Source organism: Peromyscus maniculatus, chromosome 20 (genome assembly GCF_049852395.1).
Source record: "Peromyscus maniculatus bairdii isolate BWxNUB_F1_BW_parent chromosome 20, HU_Pman_BW_mat_3.1, whole genome shotgun sequence".
Classification (NCBI taxonomy): Eukaryota; Metazoa; Chordata; class Mammalia; order Rodentia; family Cricetidae; genus Peromyscus; species Peromyscus maniculatus.
The window spans coordinates 54661876-54677233 of NC_134871.1; the positions used below are offsets into that span (position 1 = coordinate 54661876).

At 44.8% G+C, this 15358-nt stretch overlaps 1 protein-coding gene across 1 annotated transcript in view; it reads left to right on the forward strand.

The window, feature by feature from the left end:
• Nucleotides 1–5821: 5821 nt before the first annotated feature.
• The window catches only part of Atxn10 (ataxin 10), a 142499-nt gene continuing 132962 nt past the window's right edge, over nucleotides 5822–15358 (forward strand). The window contains exon 1 of the mRNA XM_042265503.2: nucleotides 5822–6152. Coding sequence (XP_042121437.1) covers nucleotides 6037–6152 — 116 coding nt within the window. The 5' untranslated portion in view covers nucleotides 5822–6036. The remainder of the gene's footprint in view (nucleotides 6153–15358) is intronic.

The following is a 15358-nucleotide window of genomic DNA, read 5'->3' on the forward strand; positions in this document are numbered from 1 at the left end:
CTTCCTCCCCTGTCTTCCTCCCTTCCTCCCTTCCTCCCTCCTTCTCTTCCTTCCTCCTTTCCTTCTCCCCATCCCTTTCTTTTTTTTTCTTTCTTGATTACTCAAGCTCCTGTTCTTTTTTTTGTGTAGTGGCCTCACGGTATAAATATATGTCACAAGTTACACCTGAGGTTAAATTCTTCTAGAACACCTCAACATGGTGGCTTGCTCATGTGGTTTATCTAAGGCAAACAGTTACGTAACAGCAAAAGATGCCATTGAACCAAGTGAAATATTAACTTGTTCACATCCGTCCAGTCAAGGCTGAGACCATCGATTCTGGGTAGTCAATACCACATGCCGTTTGACAAATTTGACTTTCTTTTGTTTTTCTTACCCATAGTTCTATTTTTTTGTATGTCATTTTGCCTTTTAAAGATATTTTTCTTTTCCTTCCTCTCTTCCCCTCTTCCTGAACTCTTTTAATGGCTGTATTCCTTCAGAGTGTGTAACGTTTCCTTTATCCTTTCTGAAAACATGTATTATAAACTATTCCTCATTCATTAATATTTATTGATCCGTCACCATGCATTGGGCCTTTTTCTAAGTACTGGGCTGGAGACACAACGTTAGAATCAGGTATCTCTACTCTTGCAGCTTGCTTTCTGGTAGTAATCATATAGATAAGTAATAATAAACAACTGGTATGTAAATTCTGCAATGTGGAATGCGTTAAGTGTTAGGCTGACTAGATGTTTTCGTTTGTTTGATTTTTGTCAAATTGACATGAGCTGGAGTCACCTAGGAAGAGGGAACCTTAACTGAGGAATTGCCTCCGTTGGATTGCCCTATCAGGAAGTCTGTGGCGCATTTTCTTGATTAATGGTTGATGAGGGAGGGTCCAGCCCACTGTGGGTGATGCCCAGCTCTGAGCAGGTGAGCCTAAGTTGTATGAGACAGCAAGGTGAGCAAGGCATGAGAAGCAAGCAATCCAGTAAGCAGTGCTCCTCTGTGGTTTTTGCTTCGGCTCTTGCCTTAGGCTTCCTGACGATGAACTCTAACACTTTCCTCCTCAGGGTGCGTTTGGTCATGGTGTTTATCACAGCAACAGAAAGCAAACTAGAATAGGTGAACAGAGAAGATTCCTGGGGCCTGGGGATGGGTGAAGTATTACAGTTTTAAGCAAATTGACCGGGAAGCTCATTAAATCACTTGAGTTAGGTGTCTTGGCAGTACCTAAAAAAACCTAGCTACCAAGGAGGCAGAGATGGATTGCTCGAGTGCAGTAGTTTAAGACTAGCTTAGACAACATGGGAATAGGTGTTCTTCAAATAAATCAGAGGCAGTGTTGGGCATGTAGCTTAGTGGTAGAGCACTCACCTAGCAAGTACAAGGCCCTACCTAGGTTCAAATGCCAGTAACGCAGATGCGCAGGAAGTGACGGTCTATTTTTGGGACTGGAGAGATGGCTCAGTGGTTAAGAATGTGTGCTGCTCTTCCAGAGGACTGGGTTCTGTTCCCAGCATCCACATGGTGACTCATGAACCCCTGGAACTCTGGTTCCAGGGCGTCTGATGACCTCTTCTGATCTCTTCAGGCTCTTGCACATATACTCATGGAGGCTCACACACATACATGTAAGTAAAAAATAAGCATAAAAAAAGGAAAGTGTGGGTGGTGGGGAGGGAAGGAAAAGAAGAAGGTATTTGAGCAGACAGTTGAAGGAAGCATGTCATATAGGTTTCTATGGGGAGGGATCCTATGCAAAAGGTACAAAGTGTACAAAGTTCTGTGGTAGAGGGCAACTTTCCTGAGGCCAGTTGGCTGAAGCAAAACAGATGAGGAAGAACTGAGAAGATGGGATAATGGTGGATTGTGGGGAGGAAGCTAGCTAACCATTTAGGGAATTGCAATTAAAAAAAACAACTGAGTGTAATGCAAATCCATCAGCAGTTTTGAACAGAGTGAAATAGTGAGGTTTTTTTTTTAATTTAGAATGTAACCAAGAGATAAATAAGGAGCCCATAGCAATTTTTTCAGAAAATGTGAATAGAGGGGGTATGCTGGATAGTTTTCTGTCAACTTTACACAAGCTAGAGTCATCAGAGAGGAGGGAACCTCAACTGAGAAAATGCCTCTCTATAAGATTGGGCTGTAGGCAAGTCTGTGGGGACATTTTCTTAACTAGTGGCTGATGGGGGGGGGGGGTAAAGAGGAGGCAGACCATTGTGGGTGGGACCATCCTGGGGGCTGGTGGTTCAAGGTTCTATAAGAAAGCAGGCTGAGCCGGGTGCATGCCTTTAATCCCAGCACTTGGGAGGCAGAGCCAGGCAGATCTGTGTGAGTTCGAGGCCAGCCTGGTCTACAGAGCGAGATCCAGGACAGGCACCAAAACTGCAAGGAGAAACCCTGTCTCAAAAAACAAACAAACAAACAAACAAAAAGAAAGCAGGCTGAGCAAGCCATAGGGAATAAGCCAGTAAGCAGCACTCCTCCATGGCCTCTGCATCAGCACCTGCCTCTGGGTTCCTGCCCTACTTGAGTTCCTGTCCTGACTTCCTTCAGTGATGAACAGTGATGTGGAAACATAAGCCAACTAAACATTTTCCTTCCCAATTTGCTTTTGGTTGTGGTGTTTTAGCACAGTAATACTAACCCTAACTAAGACAGGGTGGGGAGGGAGATGGGATGGACATTTTCTTGAAGCATCCCTGAAGTTTTTCTTTCACAATAGAAGAGAGGAAACTAAGGGTGAAGACCTTCATATGTGAGAAGTATATTTTATTATCTACCAGTCCTCAAGAGAAAAATCGGCAAGTTTGCCTTGGTTAACCTAGAAATAACACTCTATAAATTGTCCTGAGCCTGCCTGCCAGGCCATCTGGCACCTAGTCAGTCACATAGGGACAGTTGAGGAATGTAGAGTTAGTGAAATGGAAGAGACTGATGATACTTGACCCTTAGTGTTGTTTATAGTTACATGTTGTTGAGATCTCCAGCTTGAGGCCCTATTACATGCTCAGGTCTCACTCCTCCCATTCCAGATCCCGCCCCCTCTAAAAGCTGCCAAGCAGCAGACCCTCCCCTCAGAAAGCTCACCAAGGGTCAGCTCCTCCCCCAGGGGCTGCTCAAGACCATGCCTACAGGCCCACTTAAAACCTGGTAGCCATACTTGCCACACGATTCCTCTCCTGCCCTCCTTCAGGTCACCCAGGAGTTGCTTTGCTCTGTTCATTAAACATGGATTTATCAATTCGGTTTGATTGGTTTATTATATCGGCAGCAGCGGCAGATATCCAATAACCGGGGATTCAAAACTTATCACATATGTGAAGTGAGCACTAGTACTTAGGAGAGCTGTCAATCACAGCAATTTGCTCCAGTACATTTCCTTCTGTTTCTCTCCTCTAGTCTGTGAGTTCCTTCAGGCGTAGATCATCTTTTGCCAATCTTTGTGTGTCTAGTTCCCAGTACAGGGTTTGACAACAATTCTTGGATAGTATAGCAAATCAGTAAAGGGTGGTGGAAAGAAAATATATGGGTCATCAACATCAGCTAATTCTGGTGAAATACATTCATTGAGCTTTTTTTTTTTTTTTTTTTTTTTTTTTTTTTTTTTTTAAACTTCTGCAGTGGTTTGAATAAGAATGGCCCCTGTAGGCTTAGGAGGTGTGTCACTTGGGGAAGGGCTTTGAGGTTTCAAAAGCCCATGCCAGACCCAGTTCTCCCTCCCTCCCTCCCTCCCTCTCCCGCCCCGCTTCTGTCTGCTTGTGGATCAGGATATAGCTCTCAGCGACTTCTCCAGCGCCATGCCTGCCTGCTTCCATGCTGTCTGTAATGACGGTCATGGACTAACCCTCTGAAACTGTGAGCTATACCCTGATTAAATGTTTTCTTTTATAAGTGTTTCCTTGGCCATGGTATGTCTTTATAGCAAAAGAACAGTGACTAAGACAACTTCGAATTGTGTGGTGGGTTTTTTTCACTCGTGTGTGTGTGTGTGTGTGTGTGTGTGTGTGTGTGTGTGTGTGTGGGTATAGGAATAGAGGTCAAAGGACAATGTGTTCGAGTTGGTCCTCTTCTACCATATGGTCCCAGGGGCGTCAGCTTGGCAGTGTGAGCTATTTTGCTGGCCCTCTGTGTTTTACAACCTTGATGAGCTATTCTAAGTACTTGACATGTGACAAGTATCAGTAGATGATAAGAAAGCACAATGTAGCCAGCCTTCAGGGTCCGAGACCGAGACTTGGCAATTGGTGACAGGTTGCTTCACCTGAGGGAGGAGCACAGATTAAAACACTTAAATGTGAGGATCCAGGTCTTCTACGTTCTCAGGGGGATCTTTTGCCTTGGACCCCCCCCCATCCCTGTCCCCTGTCCCCTAGACACACACACACACACACACACATACACACACACACACAGCACCAGCAGTATCTTTTCCTAAGGAGGCCTCCTTTGCATCTCTGCCTTCTGCCCCTGGTTGCCTCTTAAGGGGATATGGTTTGATTTTGTGTGCATATGTGTGTGTATTTTGAGACAGGGTTTCTCTGTGTAACAGAGCTGTCCTGGAACTCGCTTTGTAGACCAGGCCGGCCTTGAACTCACAGACATCTGCCTGCCTCTCCCTGGGATTAAAGGCATTCGCCACCACCGGCTCTAGAAAGTACTCTTAATGTCATCCCTCGTATGGGGATATTTCTGGCAAGCATCCTCTCCCCTGGAGGGAGCCTCCTCTCCAGGTTCCCTGTTGCTAGGATTAATGGTCAATTTGACAAGCTCTAGAATCACCAAAAAGACAAGCCTCTGAGCATGTTTGTGAAGGATTATATAGATTAGGTTAACTGTGTGAAAACCTGCCCCCCAAATGTGGGTGGTACAATTCCATGGTCTGTATAAAAAAAAGGAAGCCAAGTCGTGCACCAGCATCCATCCATCTGTGTCTGCTTTCTGGCTGTGGATGCAGCGCGGGCAGCTGCCTCCAGCACTCTGCCACGAGTCCCCACCAGGTTGGCCTGGACCCTCAACCCGTGAGCCAAAACAAACCTATCCTTTTTAAAGTTGCTTTTTTCCAGGCATTTTTGTGGCTGCCATAAGAAACGAATACAGCACTCCTGGAGATACTTCTTCCCAGCATCCTCTCCTGTGGGAGGAGCCTTCTTCCTGGTTCTTTCCCAAGGGGACACTGCTGTTCAGGGTCCTCTTCCCTTGAGGGGGGAACCTCTGTCCAAAGTCGTCTTCCACAGGCTCTAGGTAGCCAGCATCCTTTCCCCATGGGGGAAATCTCCACTTCAGGCCCCCCTCCATGGGGCACTTTACTCTAGCATCCCTTCCCTGGAGGGGGTCTCTATTCCCCCATTCTCTTGCAATGGGATGAGGTGGCCTCGAAACATATCCCCTGAGGGGAAGCATCCTTTCCAGGTCCCCGCCCATGGTGGCACCTCTGCCCAGTATCCCTTCTCCTCCCTTCTGAAGGGGCCTCCTTCTCATGACCCCTCAGGGGACAGCATCCATTATCTTGGGGGCACCGCTTATGCCCGTTCCCCTTCCCTAGAGGGAACCTCTGCAGGCGGGCTCCACCCAGGGAGGCCCTGCCTCTGGGTGAACATCTGTCCCCGACAAGACACTCATTCTCTAGGACCCTCTACAGCCCACCACCCCATCCCCGCGCCCCCCTCGGCCCAGGATTCTGTCCTCTGGGGGGCGTCTTTGCCCCCAAAGCCCCACTGAGGACCCCAAGACCCCCGCCCCCCCCCCCCGGCCCTCTTCCCCATGCAGAAGCAGGACTTCCGCTGGGCCCCCTCCCCTCAGGCGGGACTTCCGCCCTCGCCCCCCTCCCCCTGCTGCGCCGCGTTGTCCTCTCCGCCCGAGGCAAGCCGGCTAGTCTCGCGCTCTCTGCCTTGCAGCTGCACGGGATCTGGGTGACGCGGGCTGCGGAAGCCAGAGCTGTGCGGACCGCGTCCCCGTCCCCGCGCCCGTCGTCTGTCTGTCTTTTCCCCCCTCTTCTCCCGCTCTTCTCGCCGCCTCGTCAAGGCTTGGCTCAGAGCGAGTGGCAAGATGGCGGCGCCCAGGATGCCACCCGCCCGGCTGTCGGGCGTCATGGTGCCCGCGCCCATCCAGGACCTGGAGGCCCTGCGTGCCCTCACCGCGCTCTTCAAGGAGCAGCGGAACCGGTAACTGCGCAGGGGCTGCTGGCTGGGGAGGAAGAGGAGCCGTTGCATGGGCTCCGGGCTGCGGGCGGGCGAGCCAGGCTCGGCCCACGCGCGGGTTGTGGCTCTGTGGCGCGCGCCTAGGCCTGCTCCGGACGAGGCTCTGCCCGGGCTCTGAGGGGGGCAGGCGGTGGCAGGGCTGGTCCCCAAGCTGGCAGTGAGGAAGCTGTTGGTTTGGCTCCTCAGGCGGCGCCCTGAGGGCGGTGGCCGGGGAGAGGCGTGTTCAGGCTTGCTTCTGCCACTGGGTTAAAGGGAGAAGCCCAGGAGCCTGCAGATCCGGACTGGCTTCTTGACATCTGCTCCACATGGCCTCTGACCTTTCTGTTTCTGGCCTTCAAAAATGGGAAATAGGGATGATCGTCGTTTTCGATGCTGTGATGAAGTAAGACGTGGAAACCGAAGTATGCGAGGCTGTCAGTGCCTGTTGGGATTTTGTAGTATTGTTGGTGCTGCAGTTTCCCTTCTATTTGACGGAATGGTAGTGAGGACTTAGTGAGATTATGCATGTTACATCCTTAGGACATGCCTGACACCTGGCACTAAACACGCATTAGCATTTTCTCTTCACAGTCATGGTCTCCCCTGTACCAAGTATGTGCTTAGTTATTGGAATGCGAGGACTCAGAACCCTTGTTCGTTCTCTCTCTCTCTTCTCTTATAAAAACGTGTTTTATTTTAAAATGAGTCTATAAAAATAGGAATCACATACAAAAATACAGATTTCTGCGACATGTTGGCAAAATAGCTCCCAGCTGGACTTGAGTAAGGAAGAACAGGAACGGCATGTCTGGGGAAGCTGGAGGCCAAAGTCCAGCCAGAGCCCACCGTCAGCCCATCTCTAATCTGTAAACAATAGTTTCCTTGTTCTCTCTTGTAGGGAGATAACATGCAGTCACAGTGTGTGGACAAAGAGCAGGGAGCAGAGTGGAAAGAGCACATAGGCTTGGGTAGGTTTGGTACTTGCTGGAACTTTTCTGTTTTAAAAAAAACAGATACTTTAATCCCAGCACTCGGGAGGCAGAGGTGGGTTGATCTCTGCGAGTTTGAGGTCAACCTGGTCTACAGAGTTCCAGGATAGCCAAGGCTACACAGAGAAACCCTGTGTTAAGAAACCAAAATAAATGAATCAATAAACAAACCCTGTGCTGAAAAACCAAACCAAACCAAACCAAACCAAACCAAACCAACCAACCAACCAACCAACCAACAAACAAATAAAGATAGATAACTGCATCAGGTATAGTGGCACAGGTCTTCAATTCCAGCATCCAGGAGGCAGAGGCAGGTGGATCTCTGAGTTCAAGGCCAGACTGGTCAACCTCGTGACACCCTCCCTATATCGAAACAGACAAACCAACCAACCCAACTGCAGCAGCAACAACAAAAGATGCTGGTCTGAGCACCTTTCCATCTGCAGCCGTAGTAGAAGAGTGTTCATCTAAAAGGGTGTTGAAGGCCCCAGGGCACTGCTGCTTGGGTTTGTGGGTAGGATGCTGATCAGTGTGACATTTCATAATGTTGGTTGATCTGATGCTTGGGCCTGTCTGTACCATCCAGGGACTATACCTTAATTGTTAACCGTATATTGAGCACCACGAAACAGTCTTTGCAGGGGGCTGAGGTCACAAAAACAAATGTGACATAATTCCTTTCATCAAACATACTAGGGGGTTGCTGTGGAAACATACTGTAGAGATCCACACAGTAAAGATGCTGCCTCCCAGAGCCAGGAAAGACAGATAACTGGAGAGGGCCTGGGAAGATGGTTCAGTGGTTCAGAGCAGTTGCTGCTTTTCCAGAGGACCAGGGTTTGGTTCCTAGAACCCATATGGTGGCTCAGGACCATCTGTAACTCCAGCTCGAGGGGATTTGATGTCCCCTCCGGCCTCTGTGGGTATCAGGCATGCATATGGTATACATGGGCGTACACCTGTAAAATTACTAGAGATTCCAGGACTAGCTAGAAAAGCCAGTGTCTGTGAAAGGGTCATATACTGATTTTGTGGAGTTGCAGAGAAACAACACAGATATGTCTTGGCCAATTCGAACATTGGTTTCCTTTATGTAACTTGTTGAGAAGATTAAGGCCCGTAGCTTTCTTGACTTGGTCTGTCCTGAGAGGAGTTATGGGAAACCACTGATGGTTTCATTAAAAGAAGTGGTTTGATAAAATCTGTTTGTGAGGTGAGGAAAGTCTTCTGATTGCCGTTGTTGGGGATGACAGAGAACAGAGAAGCAGAGGTCGAGGGGTGAAGCTGGAGGGGTGTTTAGGTTTTCGCAGCTGTTGCAGAAGTCCCGGGAAAAATATGCCCAGATTAGGACATTGTGGGAAGGATAGGGTAGATGTTGAGGAGCTGTAAGATTGAGTAGGAAGTACTCAGGGACCACTGGATTGTTGTGGGGTGAAGATGAGATGCTTCTGAGGTTTGGTTGCTGTTACTGTGGAACAGTGTCCCTGTTTCAGGCAGTTTGGGGATCAGGAAGGATGAACTGGTGGGTAGGTGCTCGGAAGGAGAATGCAGTTGTGTGATGGTGCAGAGTTCTTGATTCTGGTTCTGCCTTGTCATCCAATTGGTTTTTTTTTTTTTTGAAGATTTATTTATGTATTTGGGTGTTTTGTCTGCATGTATGTGTGTACACTAGAAGAGGGCATAAGATCCCATTATAGACAGTTGTGAGCCTCTATGTGAGCACTGGGAGTTGAATTCTGGAAGAGCAGCTAGTGCTCTTAACTGCTGAGCCATCTAGAGAAAGAGACTTTTTTCTGTCTGTTTCTAGGTATGTGCATGTGTGCAGGTGCCTGTGGGTCTCCTGGAAGTGGAGTTATGCAGGGGGTGTGAGCCATCTGATGTTGGTGCTAGGAACTGAACTCAGGTCCTCTGCAAGAGCAGCAGGTGCTGTGTTTTTGTGTCTTTGGGTAAATCTGTTGTTTTGTAGCATAGACTCCAGATGTTTCAAGGGAATCTTTCTAGTTCCTAAACTTTTTTTTTTCTTTTCAAATTTCTGCCTAAAGTTTTTCTTTTAATTTACCTTCTAGTTTTCTAATCCTCTTTTCTTCATCAAACCTGCCATCATTATGTTATATATTGTATTTTTGAATTAGTATATCTGTTTTTATATTCCTATACTAACTAATTGATGTTCTCATTTAATTCTTAAGCATAATGATTATAAAGACTGGACCTGATAACTTTTTATTGTTAGTTTTTATCGTGTGTGTGTGTGTGTGTGTGTGTGTGTGTGTGTGTATGTGTATGTTTATTTGGTTCTTTTTATTGAATGCTAAATATTGTATGTGAAAACATTAAAGCTATTTCTGGCTATAGTTCCTTTATAAAGTATTTATAAATTTAAAACCAAAATCAACTTAAAGTATATTATTAGTAAGGAGGGAACAACTATTTGTCTATTAATCAGAATAAAATGAAACTTGACCTACACCTTGGACCATTCAGAAAAAAATTTCAACATGGAATATAGATCTAAGTATCGAATTGGTATCATTCTGACCTAGGCAGACTTAAAAAAAAACAGTCTCTTTTAGTAGTACAAATAGTACAAAATAATGGGGTTTATTATGTTTTCATACATAATGTCATTGTATTTTGTTCACATTCACACTCTTCACTAACTCATAGCTGCCCCCACCTCTGTCACTAAGCAATCATTTATCTAAGACATAATAACATCCTATTTAAGTAAAATACTTTATCCATCTAGACTTAAAATTAAACACTTGACCAAGAGATAGCATTAAGAAGACAAAATGATGGCCAGGCGGTGGTGGCACATGCTTTAATCCCAGCACTTGAGAGGCAGAGAGAGGCGGATCTCTGAGTTCAAGGCTAGCCTGGTCTATAAAGCGAGTTTCAGGACAGCCAGGGCTACACAGAGAAACCCTGTAAGAAGACAATGTGACAAGGCATAGACTAAAGTATTTATTACACATATATTTAACAAAAGATGGTTTCAGAATGTATAAAGTATTTCTACAATTCATTTGAAAGGTAGTCCATTTTAAAACTTAGGCAATACCTCTTGTGCTTTAATGGAGCTGTATAAATGCCAGTCAGTGTTATTCAGCTCTCAGTGTGATTGGGTGGCCACCAGTGAAAAGCAGTGGACACCATAGTGAGATACCACTTTACACCCTTTTGGTTGGCTGTTACCTAAAAAATGGGAAAGAACAAGCATCAGTGAAGATGTATGGAAACTGATCCCTGAAATTTTTGATGGTTTTGGGTATTGAACATTGAGCCTTGCACTTTTGAGTTCAGTATTCTGCTACTGAATTACATTCCCAGCTCAAAATACATTGTTGGTGAGAATGTAGAATGTTGTGGCCAACATGGAAACCAATTTGATGGTTCTTCAAAAAGCTAAGCATAGATTATCACCAAGAAATTAAAGGAATTGTAAAAAGATAAATATTGCATAATTCCATGTATGAACTATAGGTTAGATTCCTAGAGAAGTGGATTTAGAGGATATCAGATTTTGGGCAGCAAGGAATAGAAACTTACTACTTAATAATTAAAATTTTCAAGTTTGGATATTTAAGTTTTAGAAATAGGTAGTAGTGATGGCTGTTGAGTTGTGAGTGAAATTAAATCTGTTGAATTGTAGACTTAAAAGTAGCCAACATGGCAAGCTACAGGGATAGGCCAGCCTGGGATATAGAACAAGACTGTGGCTGGAGAGATGGCTCAGCGTTTAGGAGCACTGACTGCTCTTCCAGAGGACCTGGGTTCAGTTCCCAGCACCCACATGACTGTTCACAACTGTCTGTAACTCCAGCCCCGCAGGATCCAAGGCTTTCTCCTGGCCTCCTTGGGCCAGGCATGGGTGTACATACAAACTCGAAGGCAGAACACTCATCCACATAAAAATTAGACAAAAAATTTAAAAACAACTAACCAACTGTAACCTCTCAGAACAGCAACAACAAACTGTGCTGATTAACATGGCTAAATTTAAAATGACAACATCAACATTTTGTGAGATTGTGGAACAGCAGGAACTCTTACCTGTTATTGGTGGGATTATAAAAGATGTAACTGCTTTGGGAAACGTACTAGCAGATTTTCATAAAGTTAAACAAAAATGCGTGTCCACAAAACACTTGTTAAAGAATGTTCATAGCAACTTAACTAATATGATTAAATAAATGGAAGCAACTTAAATGTCCATCATTGGGAGGATGGCTAACACTTCTGCAATGAAAAGTAATGAACTGCTGACACAGAGCCACATGGAAGAATTCCCGAAGCACTGAATGAAGAGAGCCAGTTACAAAGCCTAGACTTTTACCAGCTGGTCCACTAGTCTACGTGAGTGATAGATAATACACACCTGAACAGTGGCTGCCAAAGGAAGGTGGGATTAGCAGGGAAAGAGGAAGGGAACTTCTCTGGGAATGTGCCATATCTAGATGGGCTATATTACTGCAGTTTTCTGCATGTAAATTAATTTCCTGTTTTATTTGAGCAACTGTCACTGGCCTTTTCTACTTACAACTTAAGTGTTACTACTGGTGGGAAAAATGTAAATACTGAACTTTGGGTGACAAGGTGGTTCAGTGGGTAAAAGCACTTGTCACGCTAGTCTAATGACACGATCCCCAGAATCCAGGTAAAAGCTGGGTGTGTATCTGTAATTCTAGCGCTCCAGGACTCCTATGGCAAGATGGGAGGCAGAGAAAGGAGAATCCGTAAGAAGCTTGTGGGCCAGTCAGCAACACTGCAGAAACAAGAAAGATCGTGACGTAGAAATGAGGTGGAAAGAGACCCGCTCCCAAAAGTCATTCTTTGACCTTAGCACAGTTAAGGTGTCTGTTGCTGTGATAAGCACCATGACCAAAAGCAGCTTGGGAAGGAGAGGGTTTATTTCAGCCTCTATGTTTCAATCACAATCTGTCATGAAGGGAAGTCAGGGCAGAAACTCAAGGCAGGAACTGAACCAGAGGCCATGGAGAGGAGTGTTGCTTGCTGGCTTGCTCAGCTTGCTTCCGTATACTATTCAGGACTACCCACCCATGGGTTGCACTCTTTGGTTAGGCCCACCCACATTAATCATCAGTCAACAAATATACCACAAGCTTGCCCACAGGCCAGTCTGGTGGGGCATTTTCTCAATTGAGGTTCTACCTCTTCCAAAATGACTAGCCTGTGTCAAGTTGACATAAAAAGTAGCCAGCATAGACCTCCACATGTGTGCCGTGGCACACATGTACTTGCATGCTTGCTCACTTACTTATTAGTTCGTATGCACAAATAAAAAATATTAAAAATTAAATAGTAAAATTTGCTGTAAGAAAAGTAGAAGGTTTGGGTATCGTTAACGTTGTTAGTGATCTGGTGCTTAGGGGTTTTGCTTCATGGACACTTTCTCTATGCTAGACAGTGCTTGCTTTATGTTTCCAGAGGCTGAGCTGAGCCAACTGATGTGTGAATGAATGAAAATCTAGGGAAAAAGATAAGACAACTAATATAATAATGCCTTGTGGGGCTGAGAACTGCTATGGGCAGCTGAGTCTTAATTCCCCAGGAAACGTGGACTGTATCTCTAATTCATCCTTCTGAAGATGCATGGCTTAAGTAGTTGATTAGCCTGTTGTCATTGGTTGAAAATTGATCCTGATGTCATTGGCTGGCTGGGTCCGGGTGGGGCCTGAGGCCACCCAAGCCTGCTCTTCTGCTTAGGTTTTCTTTGGTCTGGGACCGTCTACTCCATCAGTCTTCAAGGTGTATATGTTGGCCTTTTAGTTTCAGACTTGTCTGTAGTGGAGTCTTCCCATTGCATTTCTGTGTGTGAAGGTATATATCTTGTTTGTAAGTTAGGTATACATTTTTAATTTTTATAACCAAACAAACTGAATTTTGAGGTGTTAAAGTGTGAACTTCCCTCACTGTCTCTTCATTTCATAGTGGAATGCCCCTTTTCTAGGGGGGCATGTTTGAGTTCTTTTCCACCATGGGGGTCCTGGGAATTGAACTCAGGTTTTCAGGTTTGTTACCTTATCCACCAGGCCACCTTTCTACCTCATTATAATAGAATTCCCTTTCTCTACCAGTCTTTTCCTATTGGATACCACTCTTTTTGAGGGCAGGAACCATTGTGTTTGGGGCATCTGCTGGCAGGGTGCCTAGACTGTTTTGATATTCAGTAAACACTGAATTGAATAGAACATTGAGGATACACCAATTGGCTCCATTGAGGAAAAAAAAATCACTTCTTATCAGTGCTAGTCAATAATAATTATTTTTAACACTAAAAAGCTGTTCAGGGTACCATGCTAATTTATTATTTGTTTAACTACCTATGTTGTTGTTTTTCTCCTTGCTGTGGCCAAATGCCTGACAAAAAGCATCTTAAGACGTTGACTCACTGAGTATAGTTCGTCATTGCATGCAGGCATAGTGGTAGGACCCTGTCTTAGAGTTTCTGTTGCTGTGGAGAGACACCATGACCACAGGAACTCTTAAAGAGGAAAACATTTAACTGGGGTGGCTTGCATTGCAGAGGTTTAGTCCGTTATTGTCATGGTGGGAAGCATGGTGGTGTGCAGGCAGATGTGGTGCTGGAGAAGGAGCTGAGAATTCTACATCTTGATCCCAAGGCAACAGGAAGTGGACTGACACTAGGTATATCTTGAGCATAGGAGACCTCAAGCCCACCTGCACAGTGACACACTTCCTCCTACAAGGCCACACCTACTCCAACAAAGCCACATTTCCTAATAAAACTGCTTCCTATGAGTTTAAGGGGCCAGTTACATTCAAATTACCACACCTGTGAACCACTGCTCACATTGTTGTGAGGAATCAGGGGAGGGGGTGGAGGTAATGCTGGTGCTTTCTGGACTTCTCTCTCTTTTTTTTCCCTCTCCTACAGTTTGGGTGTCAAGTCTTCCTCAGTTAAACCTCTCCAGAGACACTTTCATTGACATGCCTAGAAGTGTGTCTCCTAGAATGATTCCAGATCTAATCAATTTGACAATGAAGATTAAGGAATTTGCCAAGTTTTGTGGGGCAAATATAGTTTATTTTTGTAAATAAGTAAATAGTAAAAGGAATTCTATTTGGCTTGCTTCCAATTACTAACAAAGAAATAGCACAAGTGTTATGACATTGAATTTGTAAATGCCTCAAACCTTCTTGATCTCTTTGTACATACAGACTTGTAATTTTTCTTCATAATTTATTTACCATTTCAGTTCTCATTTTGTTATGGTTCGAGTATGAGATGACTACCACTAGTCATGTATTGAGTGAGGACTTGATTGCTAGCTGATGGGTTTTGGGAATTGATTGGATCCTGATTGCTTTGATCAATGGATTATCCACTTGATGAATTTATCACATGATTGTATTATTGAGAGGTAGTAAAAAGGAGGAGGTGGGGCCTAGTTGGAAGAAGTAGGTCACTGAGGATATGACCCTAGAGCAGTGGTTCTCAACCTTCCTAATGCTGCGACCCTTTAACAGAGTTCCTCATGTTATGGTGACCCCCAACCATAAAATTATTTTCATTGCAGCTTTATAACTGTAATTTTGGTACTGTTATGAATTCTACTGTAAATGTTTTTGGAGATAGAGGTTTGCCGGAGGGGTCGTGACCCACAGGTTGAGAAATGCTACCCTAGAGGCTATATTATGCTCTGGTCCTCTTATGTGTTTCCTTTTCTTTGCTTCCTGTCTGCCATGAGATTGTTTTCTACTACATGCTTCTGCCAACAGGATGTTCCACTCAGGCTTCTAGAGCCAGGTGACCATGGGCTGAGTCTACATACCCTCTGAAGTTGTGAGCCAACAGAAATCCTACCTCTTAGAGGTTGTTTTTGTTAGGTATTTGGTTATAGTGGCACAGAAATAACAAATAATATTGTAATTCTTTTTGATTTCTAGGTCTGTGTCCTGTGTTTTTGCCTCTTTTCAAGAACACAGAGTATTAAAAGCACTTAATTACCTGCCATTCCCTCAGAGGCAGGATTCTTATTTAATTCTGTATTCCAATTCTTACATTCACATCTAGCACATAATGGGCATTTGATAGTATTTTTATGATTTTCTTGAGCCATTATATATAAAATAAAAGCACAGAAGAGACTCTAATTAGAAATATATAGGAAACATCAGTTATAACAGATGGATGATTTCAAGGGATAGAAA